Source organism: Talpa europaea (assembly GCF_964194135.1).
Source record: "Talpa europaea genome assembly, chromosome: 6".
Classification (NCBI taxonomy): domain Eukaryota; kingdom Metazoa; phylum Chordata; class Mammalia; order Eulipotyphla; family Talpidae; genus Talpa; species Talpa europaea.
The window spans coordinates 977,581-1,001,773 of record NC_140072.1 but is presented as its reverse complement, the minus strand read 5'-3'; the positions used below and the strand labels follow the sequence as shown (position 1 = coordinate 1,001,773).

General features: G+C 64.1%; 1 protein-coding gene across 1 annotated transcript; it reads right to left on the bottom strand.

The window, feature by feature from the left end:
- Positions 1–3,206: 3,206 nt before the first annotated feature.
- SOX11 (SRY-box transcription factor 11) lies at positions 3,207–4,451 on the bottom strand (the record flags this gene model as incomplete). The annotated part of the gene is made up of 1 exon (XM_084234377.1): positions 3,207–4,451. The coding sequence occupies one exon, from the start codon at positions 4,449–4,451 to the stop codon at positions 3,207–3,209; it is 1,245 nt and encodes a 414-aa protein (XP_084090503.1).
- Between the last annotated feature and the right edge of the window lie 19,742 nt (positions 4,452–24,193).

Here is a 24,193-nt window from a genome sequence, read left to right as displayed (position 1 = left end):
GCTCCACCGCCTCGGGCGCCCCCACCCCCAGGTTGCCATTTGAAGATACTCGGTCAATGCTTCGTTCAAATAAGACTTGCTTAAGAGACCAAAAAAATGCAATTAGACTTTATTGAAGACTATCCAGTGGCAAGAAATTCGTGTATTATATTATGTTTAGACATTCGATAGAGAATTCTTTAAGATCTTCACAACGCATTCACCAAAACAGCCTTAAATAGTGTGAAGGGCGCGCGGGGCGCCTGTCCTGAGATCTAGCAGGTTTGTAATTCAGCTCGCGGACCGTCTATTCTCTTATTTCACTATCAAGAACTTAGGCTACAAAGCTTTTTTCCCCTCAGTCACGATTATTTGCTTCCATCGAGGCCAAGGTATTACCTGGGACTAGTTCACTTCCCGTCCAGCTCCTACCTCACCGCAGAAATGTCCAAGGTCCACCTATGATTAAGACACAGAACACATGCAACTCCCCAGATTTCCAAAGTACACAGACTCGGTTTCATGGAAATGGGTTTGTTTTCCACCAGATCTGGGACCGCAGCGAGGGCGGCCACGGAACGTCACCAGCCCCGAGAAGCTTCCACTGTAAACCGCTGGCTCCATTACGCGTGGCCGGGCGCGGGGTCCGGCTCCGGACCGCGCCGTCATTTGGAAAAACACAAGTAAAAGGTAAACAGCTCCGGAAATCCAGCTCCACCGGGGCCCGTCCCGACCGCCAGCCCAGCCCCCCTCCCCCGAGCGTCCCCCCGAGCCCGGCGCTCGCTGGGGGGCGAGGCGCGCGGGGGCTGCGTCCGCGGCGGGGCGCGGGGGCGCGGGGGGCGCGGGGGTCGCGCCCCGCGCCTCCTGCCGCTTCCACTCGGTCTCCCCAAATGTCAGTAAAAATGGAGGCCGGCCCTCGGCAGTCGGCTCGGCGGATGCCAGGACGCATCGCGGCGGTTCTGCGCCGAACACCCCGGCCCGCGGGCGCCCCCGGCCCGGCCCCGCGGCGCGGCCCGGAGAGGGGGCGCAAGGCACGGCGGGGGGGCGCGGGGGGCGCGGGCCGGCGGGGGCCGAGGCTCAGGCCGGGCCCGGGGCGGGGATGGGGGGGCGGCCGGGCGCGCCCGAGCCCTCGGAGGGCGGCGGGAGGGGCGCGCGGGCGCGGGGGCCTGCGGGGCCGCACGGCCGCCGGGGCTTCCTCCCGGCTTTGTTGTCTCCTGCGCCCCCCGCACCCCCGCCGGCCTCCGTCTCCCGCCCCACCCGGGGCCTCGGCGCCCGCGCGCTCCCAGGCCCGGGCGGGTGCGCCCCGGCGCGCCGGGCGGCAGGAGAGAAGCCGGCGCGGAGGTCCGGGGCGGCGGCGCTTTGTCCCCGGGGCCCGGGGCCGCCGCCCAGGAGCCGCCGCCCTGCGCCGCCCGCCAGCGCGGCCCCCAGGGCCCACCGAGCTTCTCCGGCGCCCTCGGCCCGCCCGCGGCTCCTCCCGCGCCCCCCGCCGGAGGCCCCACTCGAACCGACTCTACCTTTGCAAGCGCGCGAGAAACCGCGTCCAAAAAATCTCAGAACTGGAAACGGCCGTCCCCACCCCCGGGGCAGAGCGGGGCCGCCCCCGCGACGCGCAGCCCCAGCCCGCGGAGCCGCGCCCCGGCCTCCCGCGCCCTGCCGGCCGCCCGCCCAGGAGGAGGCGCGCCGGGAAGCGGGGGGCAGCGAGCGCCTCCCCCGCGCCCCGCCTCGCCAGCCGCCGACGCCAGAGGAAGAAGCCGAGACTCCCCAGGCCAGCCTCGCCAAACCGGGGTGCTCCCCGCCGCCCCCCGCCCGCGCGCACGACAGCCTCGCCGCCCGCGCGCGGCACGGCGCCCCCGCCCGCCTCCGGAGGCCGCGGGGGGCGGGGGACGGGGGCCCCGCCGGGTCCCCCCCGCCGTCGGCCCGACCCGCAGCACCAGCCCCGGGCAGGGCAGGCGACGGCGCGCCGGGTCGGCCCGGCCACCCTTTGCTACAGCATCTGCAGATGGTCTGTACTTTATTTAGATTATATTGCACAAAATGAGAGACTTTTAAACTATGTGCCTTTTCTTTCTTTTTGATTTTGCTAAAGATCGAGAATCCAGTTTCGAACCTTCCGTCGGGGCCACCCACCCCCGCGGCGTCGGCGCCGAGCCCCGCGCGCACAACAGCGCGCGCGGCCTGCGGGCTGCGGGGCGCGCCGAGGCCAAGTCCCCGTCTCCATAAATCTTCACCTACAAATACGGAACAAATCTCTACGACACTGTACAGAAAAGTCTGCTGCTTTGTCCAACCACAAGGCCTTGAGATGCAAGGATGAGCGCAAAACTTGAATCCTTCGGAACCAGGACCAGGACGCTCGCGTACCGACAGACTCGCGTGCTGAGAACAGAGGCGAAAGGAAACCAAGGGAAGAAGTGCTGAAAGTCTCGCTGGAAAACAGCAAGAATGTCCCCTCTCCACTGTACAAAAATACGCCTGAAAATATATTAATTTTTAAAAAAGACTGAGGTCTGTTATGTATCAAAAATGTTTCAATACCTTTGCACTGAGGTCTAGGCTGTCTGGTGTTCGCTCACGGAGGTATAAGGGAACGAGTTACAAAAAAAAACTTGGCAAGTAGAAACCACGTCTGCAAAACCATAAACAATCGGATCTGGACAGTAAACGCTGATCTGAGTCAGTTCACAGTTGTTCTGAGCGTTTGCACAGTCTGTGTTTTTTCAAGCTCCCTGCAGTATTGGTAAGAGTCGGATGCATAGAAGACATCAGTGTTCTCCCTCCAAAAATAAAATAAAATAAAGTCGCGATGGTCCCTTTTGTTTCTTGTGTTTGCGTAAAAACAGATTCTCCAGTCCTTTGAGATCGCTCGAGGGGGGGGGGAAAAAAAACCCCGCCCGGGCCCCGGCGGCCGCGGTCCCCCCGCCCCGCGACTTCAAAGCCGCCCGGCCGCGCCTTCCGGAGCCCCCGCCGCGCGCCGCCAGCGCGGCCTCGCCAGGGTCCCGCGCGCGCTCGGGGCCGGCCCCGGCCAGGTGCGCGCCCGCCGGGGGCCGCGGGCGGGGCGGGGGGGACGAGGGGGGGGGGAGGGGTCGGAACCGCTCGCTCCACGGGAACGCCACCGGCAGGGTCGGCCGCTCTCGCCGTCTCTTTGTGTCGCGCCGCGGCGCGGCCCCGGCCCCGGCCCCGGCTGCGCCCCGCCCGCGCCCCGCGCCCCCGGGGCCCCGCGCGGCGCCTCAGTACGTGAACACCAGGTCGGAGAAGTTCGCCTCGAGCCAGTCCCCCGCGATCATCTCGCTGAGCTCGGGGGTGCAGTAGTCGGGGAACTCGAAGTGGGAGCCCAGGCTGCCCTCGCTGAACGAGTCCAGGTCCTTGTCCACCAGCGACAGCGCCAGGTTCCCCGCGGCCGCGCCGCCCCCCAGCGGCTGCTCGCCCGCGCCGGGCGCGCCCTGCGAGAAGTTGAGGCTCAGGTCGAACATGAGGTCGTCGGCGTCCTCGCCGCCCGCGCCGGCCGCCGCGGGGGCCCCGGGGCGCGCGGGCGCGGGCGCGGGCGCGGGCGGCGCGTGCTGCTTGGTGATGTTCTTGAAGCTGTAGTAGAGGCGGCCGCCGGCGCCCGCGCCCGCGCGCACCTCGTCGTACAGGCTGGCGCCCTCGGGGGACTCGGCCGCGCTGCTCAGCGTGGGGCTGGCGGGCACCTTGGCCGCGCTGTAGCGCCGCGGCGGCGGGGGCTGCGGGCCGGGCGGCGGCGGCGCGGGCCGCGGCGCGTCGTCCTCGTCCTCGTCCGCCTCGGGCCGGGCGCGCAGCGGCGGCTCGTCCTCGTCGTCCTCGTCGTCCTCGTCGTCGTCCAGGAACACGCAGCGCAGCGCCCGGCCCGCGCCCCCGCGCGCGCCGTCCTCGCCCGCGCCGCCCGGCTCGCCCGGCGCCGCCGCCCGGCCCGCGCCCGCGCCCGCCTTGGCGCCGGGGGCCGCGGGGGCCGCGGGCGCGCGGGGCTTGCCGCTCTTCTTGCCCGCGCCCTTGGCGGGCCGCGCGCCGCCCGCGCCCCCGCCGCCGCCCGCCGCGCCCTTGTCGGGGCTCGGCGCGGCGCTGGGCTTGGCCGCGGGGTCCATCTTGGGCTTCTTGCGCGGCCGGTACTTGTAGTCGGGGTAGTCGGCCATGTGCTTGAGCCGCAGCCGCTCCGCCTCGCGGATGAACGGGATCTTCTCGCTGTCCTTGAGCATCTTCCAGCGCTTGCCCAGCCGCTTGGAGATCTCGGCGTTGTGCATGTCCGGGGACTGCTCCATGATCTTCCTGCGCTCGATCTTGGACCACACCATGAACGCGTTCATCGGCCGCTTGATGTGGCCCGACGCCGTCTTGCACCAGTCCGGGTCGCTCTCGTCCAGGGCCGCCGGGCTGCCCGCCATGCACTCGCCCTCCTCGGTGTCCAGCGCGTCGCGGGGCAGGTTGCTCTCCGCCTCCGCGCCGTCCGCCTGCTGCACCATGGCCCGCCGCGGGGCTGGGCGCGCCAGCCCGGGCCGCTCGCGCTCGTGCGGGGGTCCCCCTCCCCCTCTCGCCCCTCCACCTTCCCGGGCGCGTGGCGGGTCCTCGGCGCCCCCGCCCCCCGCCCCGGCCCGGCGGCTGCGGCCGCGGCGCTGCCCCGGCGGCTCGGGCCGCCCGCGCGGGAGCTGCCCGGGGCGCTCGCCCTGCCCGACCCTCGGCGCGTGGCTCCGCCGCCGGCGCCGGACCCGGACCGCACTCCGGGCGCGCGCGCTGCTCCTGCGAAAAGTTGAGGCCCGCGCCCAACTAGTTATCTGGGGGGCCGCCGCGTGACGTCACCGCGGGCCGCCAATGGCCGCGCGGCCCCGCCCCGCGCCCTTTCTCGGCGGCGCGGCCCCGCCCCGGGCGGGCGGCCGGCGGGGGGCGGGGGGCGCGGGGCGCGGGGCGCGGGGGGCGGGGGCCTGTCTGGAAATGTGTTATTTTTAAAAAATCCGCGTGTGCGCACAGATGCGCCGCCCCGGGCTGCTGGGGCGCGGCGGCGGCGGGGCCCCTTTGTGCGCGGCCCCCAGGCCCGCGGCGCACGGGCGCGCTCGCTCCCGGGCCCACGGGCGCGCCTCCGAGACGCGGGGTCGGCGCCCCCCGCCCCGCCCGGCCCGGCCCGGCCCGGCCCGGCCCGGCCCGGCCCGGCCCCGCCGCCGGAAGGGGGCGCCGCGACACAGCCGCCTCCGGACACGTGGGCGCCTCCCGGCCCGGCCTCCGCCGCCCGCGGCCGCCCCTCCCGGCCGCGCCCCGCCGTCTGCCCCGCGCCCCGGGCCGGTCCGCCCGCGCCGCGCGCCCCGCCCCGGCGGAGGCCGGAGTAACGGTCCGCGGGGCTGGGCCGGGCCGGGTCCGGCGTTCAAGCTGGCCACTCCCGAGCCGGGCGCGCCGGGCCCCGCCCCGCCCCGCCCCCGCCCCCCGGATCCCGCCCCCCGGCCCCCCGCCCCGGCCCCCCGCCCCCCGCCCGGGCTCGCCCCGCGCCCCCGCCCCCACCCGCTCCCTCCGGGTCCCTCGGCCCCGCGCGCCCCCCCGCGCCCCCGCGCCCCGCCGGGACCGGCGAGGGGAGCCCGCCCCTGGCCGCCGCGCCGCAGCCGGGAGGCTCCGACCCAACAGAACCAGGTGCGCCCGGGCCGGGCTGGCCCGAGCGGGGCCGGGGAGCCCGCGCGCCGCCCGCCCCCCGCGCCGCGGCCGAGCGCCCGCCTTTGTGCGGCCCGGGAGCCCCGCGGCGCGGGTCTGGGCGGCGGGAGGCGGCCCCGGTCCCCGCGCGGCCGCCGGTCCTCGCGCCCCGGCGGGGGCGCGGCGCGGGGTCCCCGGACCTGCCCGGCGCGCGGCTGGGGGCAGCCGCGGGGCCCGGACAGCCCCCCAACCGCAGCCTTTCGGGCGCCCCCGCAGTCACCGCGTCGCCCAGGCCCGGCGCCCCGCCCCCACCCGGATGACAAAATGGTACCCGGTCCCCCGCTCCCGCAGCTCGGGCTGGGGAGGGTGACCCCGGCCTGCGCGCCCGCCCGGGGCGCTCGTGGAGAAAAGCGCATCGCACGCTGGGGGCGCCCACCCGGCCGCGCCGGGGGCTCGTTTCTCCGGGGCGATCAGAAGCGTCCGCGGGCCCCGAGCCAGGGCGCAGGGGCTGGGCGCCCCGCACGGCCAGCCCGCGCCCCGAGTCCCCCGGCGCACTCGGCCCCGGCTGGCCCGGCCGCTGGGGACACCCGGCGGGGTGCTCGCTCCCCCGCCGCGCGGGGCGCCCCGCGTTCTGGCTGAGGGCTGGGCCGGTCCAGCTCCGCGCGCTGTTTTCATGCAAACTGCGGGCACCTCGGGGTGTTGGACCCAGAAGGAACGCGCTGGGGAATCTTGGCTAAATTCGGCTTTTCTTTGCCTGCGACGAGCGGGACGCGGGCTGCGTCGCGGCCGTGGGGAAGGCGCGAGCTCTCCGGGGCTGTGGGCGCCCGGGAGGCAGGGACTGAAATTTGCTCTTTGAAATAAATGCAGTTTCTGTTGAAGGGAAGGCAGGGTCCTGGCTCCAGAAGCTGACCCCGAGACGCGTCCCTGGGGTGAGCTGACCAGCCAGGCTGAGCTCCGAGGTCAGGCCGCGAGGTGCTGTCTGGGGGTGCAGCAGTTGAGAGCGCAGTGGGGTTCCGCGCCCCAGGTCGGGTCCCAAGCCCGTTCCCGGGCCGGAGACCTCGGGACAGGCCTGGCTGCGCGGCTGTTCGGGGCAGGACACGCCTGGCCCACCCGGGGCCCAGGAGCCCGTGAGGCTGCGGTGGGGCAGGAGGAACCCCACTAGGAGTTGGCGTCTTCGCCCCCTTTTTTTGCTTCCTAAGGGGAAATTTTAATTTAAGTGGAACATTTTTTAAAAAGCGGTGGGAGCGCGCGAGGCCCGCCGGCTCCCGGTGGAGCAGCTCCGGCTCCTGGAAAACAAGTTTGCAGCATCAGCAGAAACCAAGCCTTGCGAGAGATTTTAGGCTGACAAATAGAAGCCGTGCCCTTTGATGACAGCCCCCGAAACATCTAATTTGGTAAAATGGAAATTTATCTGCTACTTTGTAAACCTGCTGTTTGCTTGAAATGATACATGCCAGGAGGAGGCCCCGTCATCTTTGTAATTGATTATTGTTATTTTTTCTACCCCCCCAACCCCCCCAGCACCTTTCTAAAGCCCAGGCGCTGGACATCCAGCCACGGATTTCTTTAAAGTGAGCTCTGCAATTTCCTCCCAACAATAATGTGCAAATAATGTTCAGAGCCTTAAGATTTACGCTTTATCAGACCTGATCTGATCAAGTTAATTGTATAATCTTGCGTTAATTGCATTATCTTGTGACGATTTCATCTTACCAGAAATTTTCTATTTATAAGCACCATGACGCCATAAGGGGGTAAGATAGTCTTATCTTAAACCTCGCAAAATAATTTTTTTCAGCGGCCATGTTGCAGAAGTGATGATTCTCGGGCTGTACCGCGGCCCGGACAACACGCGCGGCCCTTGTCCTCTGAGGAAGAAGCGCTGCGCCGGGAAAAGGACGTGCTGTAAACATCCCCGCGCAGAGGCTTCCCTTCCCGCGCTGAGCGAGCTGAGCCGTGACTGCAGGTGCCCGGAACACCCGGGTCCACCTCACCCAACCGTGCCCCAGGGGTCCCCCCGGGTCCCCCCAACGCCTTCTGTCCTCGCCCTCCTCTCCCTAGAGGAGATTCCCTGCCCCCGTCCGGCTGCGTGTACACGCACACATACGTGTGTGTCTGTCTGCCTCATGCCTGGCCCCCGAGTCTGGACCCGAACCTCTACAGTCACAGGACACCCTGGAAGGTCCCAGGGTGGGGAGGGGTGCAGATGGGAATTACTCCTTTTTGCCCCTCACACACCCCAGCCCTTCACTGCAGCTCTGAGGTGTCTCCTGTCGTGGCGGAACTTACCACAAGGCCCACCAGGACCGAGCCAGCCTGCGGGGCCGTCTGAGCTGGCGCCCCACGGGGCCTGTGCCGCCCGGCCGCTCACTCCTTCGCCAGGCTCCAGGGCTCCTGCTCTGAAGCTCCTTCCTGCTCTCCCGCCCTGACCCCTTCACGGCTCTCGGGCCTCAGAGGCAGCGCTCCAGCTCCCAGGCCCTGCCGCCTGCCTGCCCCCCGCACGCCCCAGCGATGCCGTTTCTCCGGCTCCTCCGAACGCAGTTCAGGGGCTACAATAACCTGTGGTGATTTATTCGGAATTTATTCTGGGCTTATGTGCTCTGCACCGCCCGGCCAGAGCGTGCCCCAGGAAAGCGGCTTGCGGGGCGCGGTGGCCCAGGCCCTGCTCCGTGTGTCCATCCAGACGCCGGCCCCGCGGCCACGCTCCCGCGGCGCAGGAGGCACGAGCGCCACAAGTGAGCCCCTCCCGCAGCTCTGCCTCGCTGCCTCACACAGGACCCGCTACAAGCCGGCACATGGGCTCATGAGCGAGAAGGCATTGCTGCTCGAAAAACACTGGCTCTGGCATTGACAGCCAAGACTCTTGAATGTTCTGCGCTGGGTTGAAAATTCTAGTTCCACTTTCTTTGTCTTTTTTTTTTTTTTTTTTTTGGTCGCCCTCAGCGTGCCACCTTTGATTTTTTTTTTTATTTAATAATAAGGAAATAATTCAACAAACCTGCTGCCTCTGACATTCATGTCTTTATTATTCGGATGAGTCATGTATTTTTAAAATTACTTTTAAGAGTAGTTTGAAGTTCACACACAGGAAAAATGAGCAGAAGGCACAGAGATTTCCCATCTACCACTGTGCCCACTCACACAGAAACCACAGCCTCCTCGTTATGGACACCTGGCTCCGAGGGGTGCCTCCCCTATACCCAACAAGCCTACCTGGACACGTGTGTCAGCCAGTGTCCACAGCTTGTGTTAAGGTCCACTCCTGGTGTGGTACACTCTATGGCTGTGGAAGGATGTATCGTGACAAGTGGCCATCGTGACTGTGTCGTGCAGACCAGTTTTACTGACCTAAAAATCCTTTCTGTTCCACCTACTCATCTCTCCCCATCCCAGTCCCTGCAACCTCTGATCTTTTTCTCTGTCTGCAGTTTAGCTTTTTTTCCAGGATGTGATAAAGTTGGAATCATACAGTGTAGCTTTTTGAATTGACTTATTTCATTTAACCATATTCATATAAGAGTGTTTGACATCTTTTCATTTCTAGCTAGCTTCTTTTTAGTGCTGTATAGTATTCCACTGTCTGGATGGACAGCAGTTTATTTATCCATTCACCTACTGAAGGGCAACTTGGTTGCTTTTAGGTTTTGACAACTATGAATGAAACTGCTATAAACAATCACAAATTGATTTTTGAGTGGACATAAGTTTTCAGTTATTCTGAGTAAATACCCATGAATGTAATTGCTGGATCATATGGAAAGAGTATCTTACATTTTGTAAGGAAATTCCAAGCTGTCTTACAAAGTAGCCTTACCTATTTACATTTCAGCAACAAGAGTCCCTGTTGCTCCACATCCGCGTCAGCACTTGGTAGTGGCAGAGATCTGGATTTTGGCCACTCTTTTAGCTGTATAGAGGTGTGTCCAAGTTGTTTCAATCCTCATTTCCTTGGTTACACTTGGTGTGGAGTGTCTCTCCCTAGGCTCACTTGCCATCTGGCATCTGGCGAGCTATTTTTCCAGGTCGAGTGCCCACTTTTAAATCAGGTTGTTCATTTTCATTTTTGTTGGGTTTTGAGATTTCTTGTGTATTTTGGGTGTGTCTTTCACAGAAGCACCCCCAGACTGTCTCCTCATTCACTCGACCGTGTCTTCGAGCATGTCTGACCTCTCATGCACCATCGTTTCACTTGCAGGGCAGCAGGTAGTGCCGCCCCGCGCACCTGTGATGCTCACGTGGCAGCAGGTGTGTGACGCCGCGCCCCAGTGTCAGCACTGCAGTTGTCAGTGGGTCTCTCTCCAAAGCCTCAAACAGTTCCTGGCACATGTAGCTGTTCTGTAAACATCTGTGGAGTGAATGAATTTCCGTGTTTGCTCACACACCCCTGGAAGCCTGGGGGTTCTCTGCCTCTGTCATCTCGAGCCTTCCTGCCCGCCCATCTCTGCAGTGCCTTATGCTCCCAAGCTTTCCTCAGCACCCTCCCGGAACGTCAGCAGAGACACCCAAACGGCCGCCCACGCCCACGCCAAGACCAGACCTCTCCTTTCTGCTCGGGGTCGCCCTTCCTGCACCCACGGCCACAGCCGCACAGCCACTGCCTCCCTGCCACAGGCGCTGGCGCTGGGGCCGCACCACACAGGAAGCCCCGGCTGGCTGGGGCACTCGCCGAAGTGAGGCAGCGACTCCAGAGATAAGCTCCGTGCACCTCGTTTTCTCTCTCCTGCGTAGACTTGTCCTGCCTCCATGCGTGGGGCGAGCAGGCCTTTTCTGGGCCTTTTCTGGGTGCACCCAATCCAGGGCTTGCTTTGGGGGCCTTCCTCTTCCCAGCGGCCCCTGGGGTATTCGGCCCCACCGAGGGGTGTGAGTCCCTCCCCGCACCCCCTCTGTCCGCCCCTGTCTTCCTCTCAGCTGCTCTTCCAGACAGCAGGCTCCCCAGCCACCTGCCAGCCTGCCCGCACTCCCCAGAGACCCCTTTACTACACGGAGGCTGCCATGTCTGCTGTCTCTTCTGCCAGCTGCTCCTCCCAGGCCCCCCAGTGACACCCTCCTGGCAGGCAGCTGGGGGCCACCCTAGAGCTCATCCTGCCGGGCCTGCAGCCTGCCCCCTCCGCCGGCCAGCTGGGCAGGTGCACGCTGTAGCCGCTGCAGCCTTGGCACCCAGGAGCCAGGCATGTCCTGAGCACCATGGCCCTGGCTGTGGGGGACCAAGGGGGCTCTGGAGGCAGATCTGGGGGTCGGGATGGGGACACAGATGCCGCCTGCCGGCCACCTCAGGCCAACCTCACTGCCTCCTCATAACCCTTTACCTTCTGGGGGGCACTCCCCCCAAACCATGGCGCTGGGGCAAAAGAAATGCTGTATCTTTATAAAGTTGTACAAAGCGGAATTCAGGAGATATGCAAAAACCTGCGGAGAGCGACTGAATGGAGCCAGTGTGGGACACACCGCACAAAGGGAAAATAAGGTCCGAAAAGGCCACTAACCCACGCTAAGGCCGGACCTGAAACGTGCTCCATGAGGACCTACAGGAGAAGGCTGGACACTGGGCTTCGCCAGCCACGCCCAGGGGCCTCGCCACCCACCAGGCCTGTGTCCTCTACTTGGAAGCAAAGCAGGTGACGATTCTGAGTGGCCGTCCCAGCACTGGGACAGGACGGGTCCCCGAGGGCGCATCCCCCGAGGACACTTCTGTGAAAACCAGCCTCTTCATGTCTTGCAGCGCCTCTGCCCCTGCCCTCATGCCCTCCAGCCTGGGCGCCAGCTCGTGGCCACAGCCTCCTCCAACACACCCCAGGGGTGCAGCGAGGTGAGGGGGGGGTGCGTGAGGCGGGGGTGCAGCTGCAGGCAGCGAGGCTCGGGTAGGCCTTGGGAGCTTCTTGCTATAGTTGGGCTGGTCTTGAGCTCTTGCAAGTCCCAGCAGGCAGGGCCTCTGCCCCTTCCTTCCGCCTCGCGCCCCAAGCCCCACTGTCCGCTGCTCACTGTCGCCCGCGGGGCCTGCGAGCGGGGTCTGGGTGCAGGAGACCTCGGGGAGGGGCGGAGGAGGCGCTGAGAGGCCGGGAGGTGCCGGGAGGCCTCTGAGCTGGCGGGAACCTGCAGGATGGGTGGGGGGGGGGGCTTGGAACCTTTTCTGGCTGCACCTGCTGTGCTGGGACCAAGCCTCCTGCAGAGCCCCCCCCCCCCAGCTCCCGGGCCAAGGGCCACTGCGCCTGCAGCGGAGGACGCTCCCTTCCCCGCGTGTCCAGAGTCTGGGGCAGGAGGCCCAGGCCAGCTTTCTGCCCCCACTTGAATCACCGGCCGGTGGCTCTTCCCAGCACCTGGTCAGGCCTCCGCCCACCGCCGCGGGCCAGCCCTGCCTCCCGAGGCGGCCAGCCTGCCCTTCGACTGCGGAGCGCAGCCACCCGGTGCCCTCCCTGGCCACCCCGCGCCCCACCCGGCCACCCTGTGCCCTCCCCAGCCACCCCGCGCCCTCCCCATGCCCGCAGGGAGCCTGGCGCTAGACTCGGAGAAGCCGGGTCACCGCTGCCTCTTTGTAAATGCGGCGGCCGGACACACACCATCTCCTCGGCGGGGTTTGCTCCCTTGTGAGGCCCAGTGTCATCACCTGCCGGAGCCGATCCCGGAGCCCGACACCTCTGCCATCCCCCCGCGCCCCTCGGGAAGCACCAGGCTCGCTTATTTAAAGGAAATAAGATGATTTCAGATGCTTTTGTTCGACACCAGAGAAGGCCCTCCTGTTTCTCAAGCCCCGCTAATCAGGAGCAGCCCCAGCGTCCCCGAGGGGCCACTACAGCCGCCCGCGTCTGCTCTGTTTCCCAGGCCTTCCCACAGCAACTCCGCAGCAGAGACCCTGCCAGCCCAGATCACCTTCCAGGGCTGACCGCGCGCCAGGGCGGAAGATTTGGAGCGTGTTTCATCATCACCAGCGGACTTCACCGGGGTTCCAGGCCCGCCGGGGTCCCGCTGGAAAACAGACTGGCCGGCCCGCGGCATCCACCGCAGCTTTCTTGGTAAGGAGGCGGTTTTCCAATGAATGTTGTGATTGTTGGATAAAATCCTCTGCAAGTTAGAATGAGACCTCCCAAAAAGATCTTCCAGAAAGATTTTTTGTTATTTCTATCGCAGAATAAGTTGATTCTCATCCGCCCCCCCATGGCCTTTCTGACCCCACAAAGGAGGATTTACAAATCCCCATAGCCCCCCCACACCGCCTGCCTGCGGGCCGGCGTTTGCACGGCACAGTCTCACACACGGCACGTGTAATACGCATGCATGAGCACGCGTGATCTGTCCATCTGTCCATCCATCTATCCCTTTGCTCCCGGTTGTCCCTCCTCTTGGTGGAGGCCTGCGAGCTGGCACGGCTCGGCCACCTCGTTCTGGCCCAGGAGGACAGCCAGCGGGAGGCCCAGGAGGCCAGGAGGCAGGCGGAGCAGCCAGGAGGGTTGCCCCAGTCGGTGCGGGGCCTGGGCATGACCCGGAGAAACCAGGAGAGCGACAGACCAAGCAGACTTCAAATGCAGCCAGAGGAAGGGCCTGGAACCCGCTTCCCCCAGGGCTCTTTGGGGGCAATATCCGCCTAGTGAGACTGGTCATTCCGTGGGTGCCCTGGCCCCCTACAGTAAGAAATCACCTGTCTGCAAAGCGCTTGCACTACCTGGCCCCGTGGGTGCCACAGTCCCCATGTGAGGGAGACAGTCCAGGGTCGCCCCCAGGACAGGTGTGGACGCAAAGCCCCCCGAGGCGACAACCTGCCTAGGCCGGGGCCAAGCCCCCTCGGCACCCCTGGCGTGGGTTGTGCGGCAAAGCTGGGTGCTCCCAGCGCTGCGCCCCCTTCCAAGGCCCCATAATCTGTTACCCTTGTTTCTTGCTTTTTGCCAGCTGTTATAGGGACAGGAGGACGCGGCCCATCTTTTACAGAAGAGTTTACAAGTATTTTATGATAGTTTGTATTTAGAGCCTGGGATGGAGAAAGGACCTGGAGCTTTAAACTGTTTGTTTTCCTAGGAATTAGCACTCAGGTGCGAGAACCGTCTCTCAGGCTGTAACAACCACGGGCAGAAAACCAATTTCTCTGTTTTTCTGTCACTCGGCACAATTTGGGTTGGGGCCCCTCGTCAGCCCTGCAGCAGCGACCACACTCAGCAGTGGGGGGCCCAGGGCCTGGGCTGTGGGGTGCAGAGTGCTGTCACGGGGGCAGGCACCCCTGCCTCAGGCCCAGCTCCCTACAGAGGCCTCCCCGGGCAGCACTGGCCCGGCCGGACATCCCCAGGCTCTTGGGGCATCTCCATACCGGGCATCCTGCAGGGTGGTCTTCCTGCCTGTGTGGGCCACGCCGGACACGAGCACCCCATTAGTGCTGGCCGGAGCCCTGGCACCTCAGATCACCTTGGAGGGTTCACCCACCTTGGCGCTACTGCTCCTAAACTCCCAGCACCTGTGCCCCTCCCACCCCCATCTGTCCAGGAGCCTGGAGAATCTTCTCCCAAAGAGGGGGTGGTGGTCGGCAAGCTCCATGTTCCCGTAAAGTGTGGGTGTTGCCTGGAAGCCATCACAGCGTCCCCCACTGGCCCTGCTCCCTCGCCTCCTGGGGCAGGCCTGGGTCCTCGCACCCGCTGGCATGAGAGCCGGGGCTCAGGCGGCCAGGCTGAGGCAATGACTTCGTGCCAGTGAGCGCTCTGGCCGTGCTTCAGGCTCCACCCGCCTATGGCTTTCAGAAACCACATCCAGTGGTGACCAGGGTGCATAGAGCCTAAGACGTCACTCAGCGCACAGGCTCCCCGGCCACGGACCAGCGCTGGCCCTGCCCGCGGCCCGGCTCTGGCCGAGCCCGCCTCCCTCGCCGCCTGCCCTGCCTGCCCTTCCTTCTCCGGGCCGCGCGCTGCCGGCTCGCCGGGGGCACTGATCGCTCGTCAAGTGAGCGAATGGATGATTTGCAGGCCCTAAAAAGTCCAGAAAACAAAGCCCTCGCCCGATTGTGCCTTCGTGTCTCCTTGCGTGGGTTCTCCGGGCGTGAGCGGGACGCCGGCTGCTCCGACATGCGCCTGCGACCCGCCGGGAAGACAGGGCTGCCAGGTGCTGCGGGGCACCCACGGCTGTCGCCAGCGGCGCGTGTAAATCAGGCTGCACGGCCGCGTCGGCGCGCTCCATGCATATGACACTGCTGAAGATCTGCTGCTGAAATCAGCCAAGCCGAAAGCAGTTACAGTCATTGCAGACTCCGATTGGATTCCGGCGTCAAGGCAAATGGCTCGTGAGCTGAGCTCATTTAACCTGGAAGGAGGCGGGCAGGAGGCCGCGGCGCCCGCCCCGCTGCCCCCCTCCTTGCATCCATCATCGTGTCTGCAAAGCGCACATCCAAGTGCCATTAAATAATGTTGTCGAATAGGTTTTCTCCTTCTGCACAATTGACTCTAATGCGACCTAATAGATTGTGTTAATACTTCAATGGAAATTTACAGTCGCTAAAGAGCCGGCTCCAAATTCTTTCTAGTTTTCTTTTCTTTCAGGAGAGGTGGTTGCTGCGAAGGGACAGGACGTCTTGTTTGTAGATGTGGATCCAGATGAAAGCTCGAGGCCGACTGCAGGGAGCCGTGTGCTGGCCCAGAGGGTGCTGACTCGGGGCCTCCCTGCTTGCCCAGATGGACGATGGGCGGGGTGTGTGGGGGGCAGGGAAATCACCCCCCACCCCTCGGCTCTTCCCAGGCCGGCGCGTCATCAAAGCAGCCTCACGTGGGGAGCAAAGGAAACAGCCAGGTAATCACACACGGGCGGGGAACGCACGGCGGTGAGTTCTAAAGTGCCATGGGCAGGCAGGGCGACTTTGCCCCACCTCTCAGGACTGGGCATCAGGGGCAGAGGGGCGACTCCACAGGACAGACCAGAGGGGACACGGCGGCCTCGCCTGAGAGTAAAGGACATCCTGGGTTGGACAGAGGACACGCCCTCTGCTGACCTGACCGACAAGACACCACCCCCCTTCGGGTCACAGAGGCCGCTCTGCTGGGCAGGGCAGAGGCTCGGGCCCTGAGGGCTCCTTTCCGGGGTGGGGGTGAGTCGGTGAGGACAGAGCTTCCCCTCGGCCTCGGGGTCTCACTGCTTTCACCCCAAACCACGTGCATCCTCCAGTCAGGGTGCTGGGCCTCCTGCAGCTCCCGGCTCCTGGGGGCCTGTGGTTCCCTCTGCAGGGCGGGGGAGCCTGGCTCTAGGCTGTTGAGAAAGGCCCGTCTGACCCCTGGGGAGTCTTACCCCACAGGTGTCAGAAAATTGGGCCCAATGTTGTGCTGCCCCGGGCACCTCTGCAACATCGGACAGTGCACGGGGCTGACATTTCTGGGCTGTTCATGAGCGTGAAGTGAGAGCTCGAGCCCTCGCGGCCGTGAGCAGGGCCTGCTGGACCCCGGGCTTTCCCTGGTTTGTCTTTGCTCCGTGGCTGCTCAGCTGGGAGTGGGACAAGTACCGTGGGATAAACTTTGAAAGCTCAGGCCTTTGGACTGTGCGAGCAACGCAGAGTCGAGGATTTGTGCTCAGACTGGGCCTGGGCACCAGCATTCCCCCTGACTAGTCATCTGGTTGGGGCACCTTCCTGCCTCCTTTACACTCTGTTCCCCAAACTCCAGTCAGGGGGTGACGCACCCGCTAAGGGAGTCCAGGCCCATCACTCAGCATCCTGGCACAGGGGAGGCTCCCTGCAAGCCTGGGGGTTTATTATTTGCAGAAACCCCAATCCTCAACTCCTCAGTGCTCGGGGCTCTATGAAGGGGATGGCAAAGATTTGGCGTCTCCTTGAGGAGCTGCAGCTTCGGTGTAAAGAGAAGGGACGGACTGTGTCCACCTGGGCCTGAGTCTGTGGCCTGTGTCTGCATCACACTGAGGGGTGGACATGGCGTGTGACCAACTAGAGCGGTCGCGGCCACGTGCAGGGCTGGGTATTCCACTGAGGCCACATCACTGTCCGCCGGGTCTGAAGCTCAGCCCTCCCTGCTCTTGCCACCATCCAGATGAGCTGGCTCGGCTCCGCCTGGGCCGCCATGCAGTGACCGGCTCTGCGGCCCCAGGCTCTGGCAAGGCCCTGGCGGGGTGGAGGCCCTTCCTCAGGGAATTAATTCAGGTTTTGTGAGGACAGCAGGCGGGCGATGCCAAGCAGCGCTCCCCACTCCAGCGCAGATGAACACGGGCTTTGGGTTTTGCTTTGCTCTGCCACTCTCCCTGACACCAGGCCCTTCTCCCGCCCCCTCGCTCCCAACGCGGACCTCCAGTTTCGTTCCGGGTGCCTCTCACCCTCGGAGGCCCTCCTGACGACACAGGTGAGCCTCCATCGGGGTTTGTCCTTAGCGTCGGGGGAAATCCCTTCAAATCTCCATTTGTTCTTTCGCTCCTCAGCGTTCCTGCGGGTGAGACCCTGGAAGGGGCCGGGCGACCCCAGTGGCAGGGTGGGCGTTTGGGAAACCAGACAGCGACAGAAGTAACTCATGTTTGGAATTCCTGTCTCCACGCGACCTGGCCTCTGTGCCGTGGGGGGCTGCCAGGAGTGCAAGCCGGGCCCCAGGATTCCAGGGAGCCCACACCCAGCCTCCCACAGAGAGAAGATACACCCCTGGCCTGGCCAGAAATAGCTCAGGATCCGAATTCCTCCCGGGGATTTACAAGCAACAGTTGTGGGGAGGAAGGTCCCAGGTCACAGCAATGGTGCTTGATTGATATTTAACTTTTCATTTCAAGGCCAGCCATTTACAGATCTTTATCTTTTTCCTATTAAACAAGCGATGGAATTCAAACTCTCAAGAAGAGACACAGGTAGAATAAAATAAAAATTACCCAGAATCACCCTACCCGATGTCCATTTAACCACTGTTAGCACATGTTTCATAAACTTCCCGTCTTTTTGCATTCCGTACAAAACTATTGAAAAACCTAAGAACCCCTACGGGATATGCCTGAGGATCCACATCTTCATCTAACACAGCAAAGGCAACGTCTCCCTTATTGGCCACAAAGCCATTTTCCCGCCTGTGTAGTATTCCCCCCGACGGTGTAGACAATTGACCTTTGGGCTCGTACTCTTGCCCACGGGGCTGACTCCAAGTGTAGAGAATAAACGGTCCCGTGGCCACTATGTGTGCGGTGGGAGGCGCCCGTGGCACCTGTGATTGCTCCCTTAGGGTGACTCACCGCCGTCGGGGGCTGGCGGAGGCGTGTGCTGTGGGGCTCCGGCCACATACAAATGCCCACTGGGTCAGCGTGCCTGGGGCCACGCGCCTGAACCTGTTACCATCACCGCAAAGTGCGGTTCTGCTCTACTTCGCACTGAGTCTCGAGACCCAGCAACCTCCCTGCGCGGCCAGGAGCGGCTTCTCCGGCCTCCAGTGCCAGGGCCTGCTGGCTGCAGCGAGGGCCGCAGCGAGGTCGCTGGCTGCCACGCCTGGTCGGAGGCGAGGGGCGGCTGCTGGGATGCCTGGCATGATGCGGGGGCCTCAGAGGGGTGTGGAAGGCGAGCTGTAGAAAGATTCCTGAGCCAAAGAAGTTCTGGGAAGACAGGCAGGTGGGAGGCCAAGAGGGAGAGGCCGGAGAGGGAGGGAGCGGCCACCCAGCCCGGGAGCAGGCTCCAAGGGCGGAGACCCAGCGGAGGCCGAGCTGGAGCTCACAGGCTGGGGCAAGAGGCAGACACCGGCCCCGGGGCCTTGATCTGAAAGGCCGTCAGGGAGGCTGGAGGCTGCTGAGGCTTCCGGGCCGTGGCTGCCCGTCCTGCCCGCGGGCTGTTCAGGGAACTATCCAGACGGGATGAGCCGCCTCCGACATCTTGCGTCCCTCTGCGTGGTGAGCAGGCGGCCGGGCGCGAGAGGGACCCGGTGTGCAGGGGTCCGCGTGTGGGGAACAGGAGGAACCCACAGAGGGGCCGGAGCTGCTGAGACAAGGCAGCCGAGGTCGAGTGGAAGCAGCGGCTCCGGCGCGGCGAGGTCAGCAGGCTCCTCGCCGGGCCTGTCTGCTCAGCAGAGGCCCTGGGGTGAGTCCTCACCTGCTCCCGGGAGGGCCGGGTCACGCCTGGGCCCGAGCACCTGCGTCTGCGCTGTGAACCCGCCACTGAGGGCGGGAGGGAGGCCGAGCCCACGACAGGCGCCGGGAGGCCCTGCGGCTGGCCCGGGGAAGTGCGCGGGGGCGGAGGGCGCTGGGGTGGGTGCTGGGCCGGTGGGCACCCGGGCCGTGGCTCTCTGAGACGTAGCAGTGGGCACTCGCTTCCCTGAGACGCCCCCAGATGTTAAGCCGGGCTCCAGGGCAGCGTAGACCTGGCCTGTGGGGCAGCCAAGCTTGAGCCTGTAGAAGGAAGCAAGCGAATGATTAAAAAATTATTGGCATGTAATGGATTCATGTACTAAACAGGGTAACACGCACAGAATCAAAATTCCTTCAATATTATCACCTGGGGTGAAGATACATTTCCTAAAAAGGACCTGGAATCAAAAAGAACAGACATACTATTGTTGTTTTTAAAGATTTATTATGCTACAAGAACTGGGTGCAGGCCAGAGGTGCGGGGGTGTCACGCAGCGCACGGCTATGAGGCCTGCCTGTGAACATGCGGCCCACAGTGTGCCTGAGTGCTCACAGGTGTGCCATGTGCACACTTTTGTGATGTGAGCCCGCGTGTGCACGCTGTCGTGTGTACTTACTGTAAACCAATGGCCGTTGCAAAAAGAACTCAGTGAGATTTGCACACGCGTCGTCAGTGAGCACGGTGCAGACTTATTTTAAGTTAACGTGCGGTGCAAATTATCCGGAACCAACCGGCAAACGCTCTCTGAACAGAGCCCGTGGCCGAGCTTTACTGCCCCAAGTATATTCTTCTATTAAAAAGTAGCTCATCGCTGTTCCTTGCGTCTTTCTTCAGTCCTTTCCAAAACAATTATTTCTTCATTGAAATGTGACGCCTTACGGGGCCCCCCTGGTGGTGCAGGGGGTTAAGCCCCGCCCGAGGAAGCTGTCGCGGCCTCCGCAGCACCAGTTGGATATCCTGACGGGCCAGGGAGCTACCCACAGGGCGCGGCAGACCCCTCCTGCCGCCCGCTGCTCCCCGCAGCAGTGTGTGTCAGTCAGTCTGCCGGTTCTGCTCCCGGCTCTGCCTCTGGGGAGTCCTGTCACCCCCGCACCTCTGGCCTGCACCCCGGCTCTTGTATAAATCAATAAATCTTTTTTAAAAATTAAAAAAGTAAAAGAAATAAATGTGAGGCATTCCTGAAGCAGACTAGAAGATTCCACAGGCCGGGCGCGGGGGGGGAGGGGCGTGGGAGGGGGAGGGGCGGGGGGGGGAGATGGGTCCCTGGGGTCCCCGTGCCGGGCCCCGCGGGCCTCGCCCGCTCCGGCGTCTCCACGCTGGGCCGGGCCGCGGCCCGTGTTGTTTCCGCCGTTTGTGTGGAGGAAGCGGGACGCGGCATCGGGGACCCGACCCGGAGGGGCCGGACCGGCTGCCCAAGGCCGCCCTGCGCGTCGGGCTCGGGCGCGTCCCCGTGTCCACAGCCCGTGGGGCGACACCCGCGCTCCCGGGCCAGGCCGGGGCTCCTCGGCGCGGGGTCCCTCCCGGCGGGGGTTCCCGCGGCCGTCGTCCTGGGGCACCCCCGCCGCCGGGAGGACGGCGCGTCCCGTGAGTCTGCGCGGGCGCGAGGGGCCCCCGGGACCGGCCGGAGGGGGGGGAGCGGGGGGGGCGGGGGGGGAGCGGGGGGGGCGGGGGGGAGCGGGGGGGGGCGGGGGCGCCCCGTCGGAGCCCGGCCGGCCTCCCGCTCCCCTGAGGCGGCTGAGGGAGGAGGGCGGGGTCCGCGGGGGACCCCGTAGCCGTGACCGCCCTGGCCGAGCCCTCCACGGGGCTCGTGGGTCCCGCGTCCGGGGGCCGCCCGCGTGTCTCCAGCGCGGGGCGCACGGATCCCGCCGGGCGAGGGAAGCCGCGGGTCACGGTGCCGCGCAACGGGCGCTCTGCGGGCCCCGCTCGCGGCGTCCGGCGAGCAGGCCCAGGCCCGGGAGCGGCCCGAGCTCCCCCGGGCCTTCCTGGCCCAGGGGAGGCCCCCGGCGAGGGCCGGACGGAGCCCGGCGCCTTCCCTGCGGCCTCCGCGGCCGGGCGTCTCGCGCCATCTCGCGCCGCGCGTCCCTGTCAGCGCCGCCCGCCGAGCCGCTTCCCTCTCGGCGTTGGCGCGGGATCCGGGCTCTCGGGCCCGGGTGGCTGCAGGGCCGGAGGGCGCCTGCCCCGCGCGCCTCCCGAAGCCCCCGCGGCCACGGTGCCCCTCGCCCGGCTCACCCCGACTCCGCGCGGGGAAGCGCCCGAGGGAGACGGCGTCGCGGACACCCCAGGCGCGGCCCGGGGGAAGGGCTCGGGGCCCCCTCAACCCACGCGTGGGGGGGTGCGGGCGGCCCCGGGGGCACTGGGCGGGAGGGCCAGGCCGGCCTCTCCGCCGGGACCCCCTGCCGATCGCCCGGCAAGCCCAGGCCGGCGCCCGCGGGTGGGTGGCCCTCGCGGGAACGGGCTCCGCACCCCGCACCCGCCGTGCGGGAGCGCCCCGTGGCCTCGGGCTTCACCCGGGAAAGGCCCCAGCGGAGCGGCCCGCCCGCCCCGCCCGCAGGGTCTGTTCCAGGCCCGGAGCAGCAGGCCCGGCGCGGCCTCCCGGCGCGGCTCCGGCCCGCACCCGCCTGCTCCGGCCCAGGGGCTCCCGCGACCTCGCCCCGCGCAGACGGGCTCCGCCGCCAGGGGGACGGCCCGCCCGCAGCCCCCGCCTCGCCCGAGGAAAGGCCCGCCGGGCCGGGGGCCGTGACTGGACCGGTGGGAGGGTCAGGAGTGGACTCGGGTCGGCATAGCGGGGGCTGCGAGCCCTGCTCGCCCCGGACTCGCGGGGCGGGAGGGGCGTCTCGCTGCGTCCGGGCGACGGGCGGGCGCGTGTGTCCGGGCGTCGCCTGCGGGACGCGCCTTCGTGGACGCGGTCGCGTTCGTCCTCGAGAAGCTGCGCGGGGCGAGCGAGCGTCGGCGCCTTCCGGGGAGGCGGCTGTGCCGTCGGAGGCGGGGTGGAAGGCTTTCACTTGGGGGGATACGGACCGTGCCCCGCGCCTCTGGCCCGTGTGCCCTCGGGCAAGCCCGGGCCTGTCTGGGGTCCTGTCTCTGAGCCCGTGGAGTGACCGCAGCGATCTCGGCGACGAGCCCGTCGGGCGTCCGCGTGGACCCGCGTGGACACCCCCAGGGAAGGTGCCGGAGCGCAGGCCGCGAGGAACCTGTTTCCCTTCTGCTCGTCTCGAGAGGCGGCGGGTGGGGGGGGGGTGTCTGCTGCTGCTGGCCCCGGTCCCGCCGTGGAAGCCGCCCCTCCAGGGGACTCCCCAGCGGGGCGCCTGCCCCGCGCCCGCGTCCAGGCCGCCGCGAGAGAAGACGGAGAAATGCCTTAAAATGTACCGAAAAACATTTTTTCTGACCTGGGATTCTTTATTCTGCAAAAATTCAGGGAAATAAAAGCTTTTTCCAGAGAAATGCTGGGCGAGCCCGCCCGGACACTGAGACGGAGCCTGACACTGCAGAGCTGGGAACAGACGCGGAAACCACGTTATCATTGTTTTTTAAACTATTTGTCTATCAGGGTCGGCCTTTCCAACACCCCACACCTCTGCGGGCGTCTGTGACCACGCCACCCCCACCGCCAAGCAGCCGCGGTCCTCCACCGGAGCCCCCTGGACCCCCTCTTTCTGTGCTCCCCATCCCCCCCCCCAGAAGCCTCAGTGTTGCAGCCAGATTTCTGTAACAATAGAAATTTGTCCTGGGTCTTTTCATTTCCTTTGCTTGTGTTCCACATACACCTGAATTTTTCTGGTTTTTTTTAAAAAAAAGGATTTATTTTTTATTTTTACAAAAGCCGGGGTACAGGAGAGGCGCGGGAGGGTGAGAGGATTCACCAGAGACAGAGCGGGGAGCAGAGCAGGCAGACTGACGAAGTACACTGCTGAGGGGAGCAGCGGGCGAGGCAGGAGAGGTCTGCCGCGCCATGTGGGAGTCTCCCCGGCTGGCCGGGATCAAACCCACGCTGCAGAGGCTGCGGACAGCGTCACAGTGCTTAACCGCCTGTGCCACTAGGGAGGCCCCAAATTTTTCTGTTATTTAACTTCCTCTTTCTGACTCATTCAAATAAACGTAATCTCTTCCAGTTCCATCCGTACTGTTGCAGGTGGCAAGATTTCATCATTTTGCATAGCCGAGTAGTATTCCACTGTGCATATCTGTCACATCTTCTCGATCCACACCTCTGCTGCTGGGCACTTAGGCTGTTTCTGTGACTTGGCTATTGTACATAGTGCTCCAGTGGGCAGACGAGTACCGATATCTCTTCAAATTTGTGGGTTTTGTTTTTTTTTTTCAATTTTCAGATAGACACCTAGGAGTGGAATTGCTGGACCATGTGGTAGATCTACTTTCAATACTTTGAGAACCCTTGAGAATCCAGGAGGGCTGGATTCTCTACAGGCCCAATACCAGTGCAGGAGAGTTCCTTTTTATGCACACCCTCGCCAATCCTTGTGGAAACAACATTAAGCATGAAAACACATGTCGACAGTAGAAGGATGTGCAGGGATAAGCCCTATAAACAAAGTAAAGCGGGGGTGGTGATATGAAATACTGTTCACTCTCTTCATGTATCTATTTTAGAACAAGGAATATTACAGGGATAATGAAGGACGTTTCAGGATGTGACTCTTGCCTTTGGCCTGCACTGGAGCGATGCAGCGATGAGCTTCCTGCTATTTAGAAATGATCTTACGAGTAATTGCAGTGGCGAGACCATATGCTTCCCAAATGCTACATGAGGGGAGCAGGCAGGGCAAGACCCGGGGACTCCTGAAGGCAGGGGGTACGGGGCTGGGAGCTCTGAGAGAGTCGAGATTGGTTTTCTTCACTGACATATACGTGACTTAACAAATACCGCTGAACAACGCCACGCGCAAAGCCGCCAGTGAACTGCGAAGTGCGCCCTGTTCTGGAATCATTCTGGGTGACAGGAAGGATCACCCAAGCCACCATTTGGGGGGCATCACTGTAAAATGCTCAATTTACTGATGTTAGTTCATAATGAGGACCTTTAGTTTTCTATGAAAATACCACAAATTTCTATGCTTAAGAAGAAAGCAAAGAATGTAATAAAATATGAAAGAAATAACTTGGGCATGATTCAAACTAAAGTCCTGGAATTTATAGAAATAAGTTTCATTTATTTAAAAAAAAAAAAAAGTCACATTGTGTATGCTTTGCTCCCTGATGAGTTTAGTAAATGAGAGGAAAAATCTTTTAGAATAGAACTTTCTGGAAACAAAAGGATAATTACTTCTAGAAAACTTGCAAAATAAAATGGACCAGCCACACCCCAGGTGGTCACTGAGGCCAGCAAGGCAATGCGGGGAGGCTGGTCCGGGCCGCAGCCCACCTCTCGGCCTGTCCTCGCGTCTTCTCCCTGGGTCTGAGGAAACGCTTGTGCTGGCTCCCCGTCTCTGATGGAGCCCCCCAGGTCTCCCCCAAGCCCTCCTGACACCTCTGCTTGCTGCTCTCACTTCCAGAATCTTCTACCGGATGCTCTATCTGGGCATCTGGGGG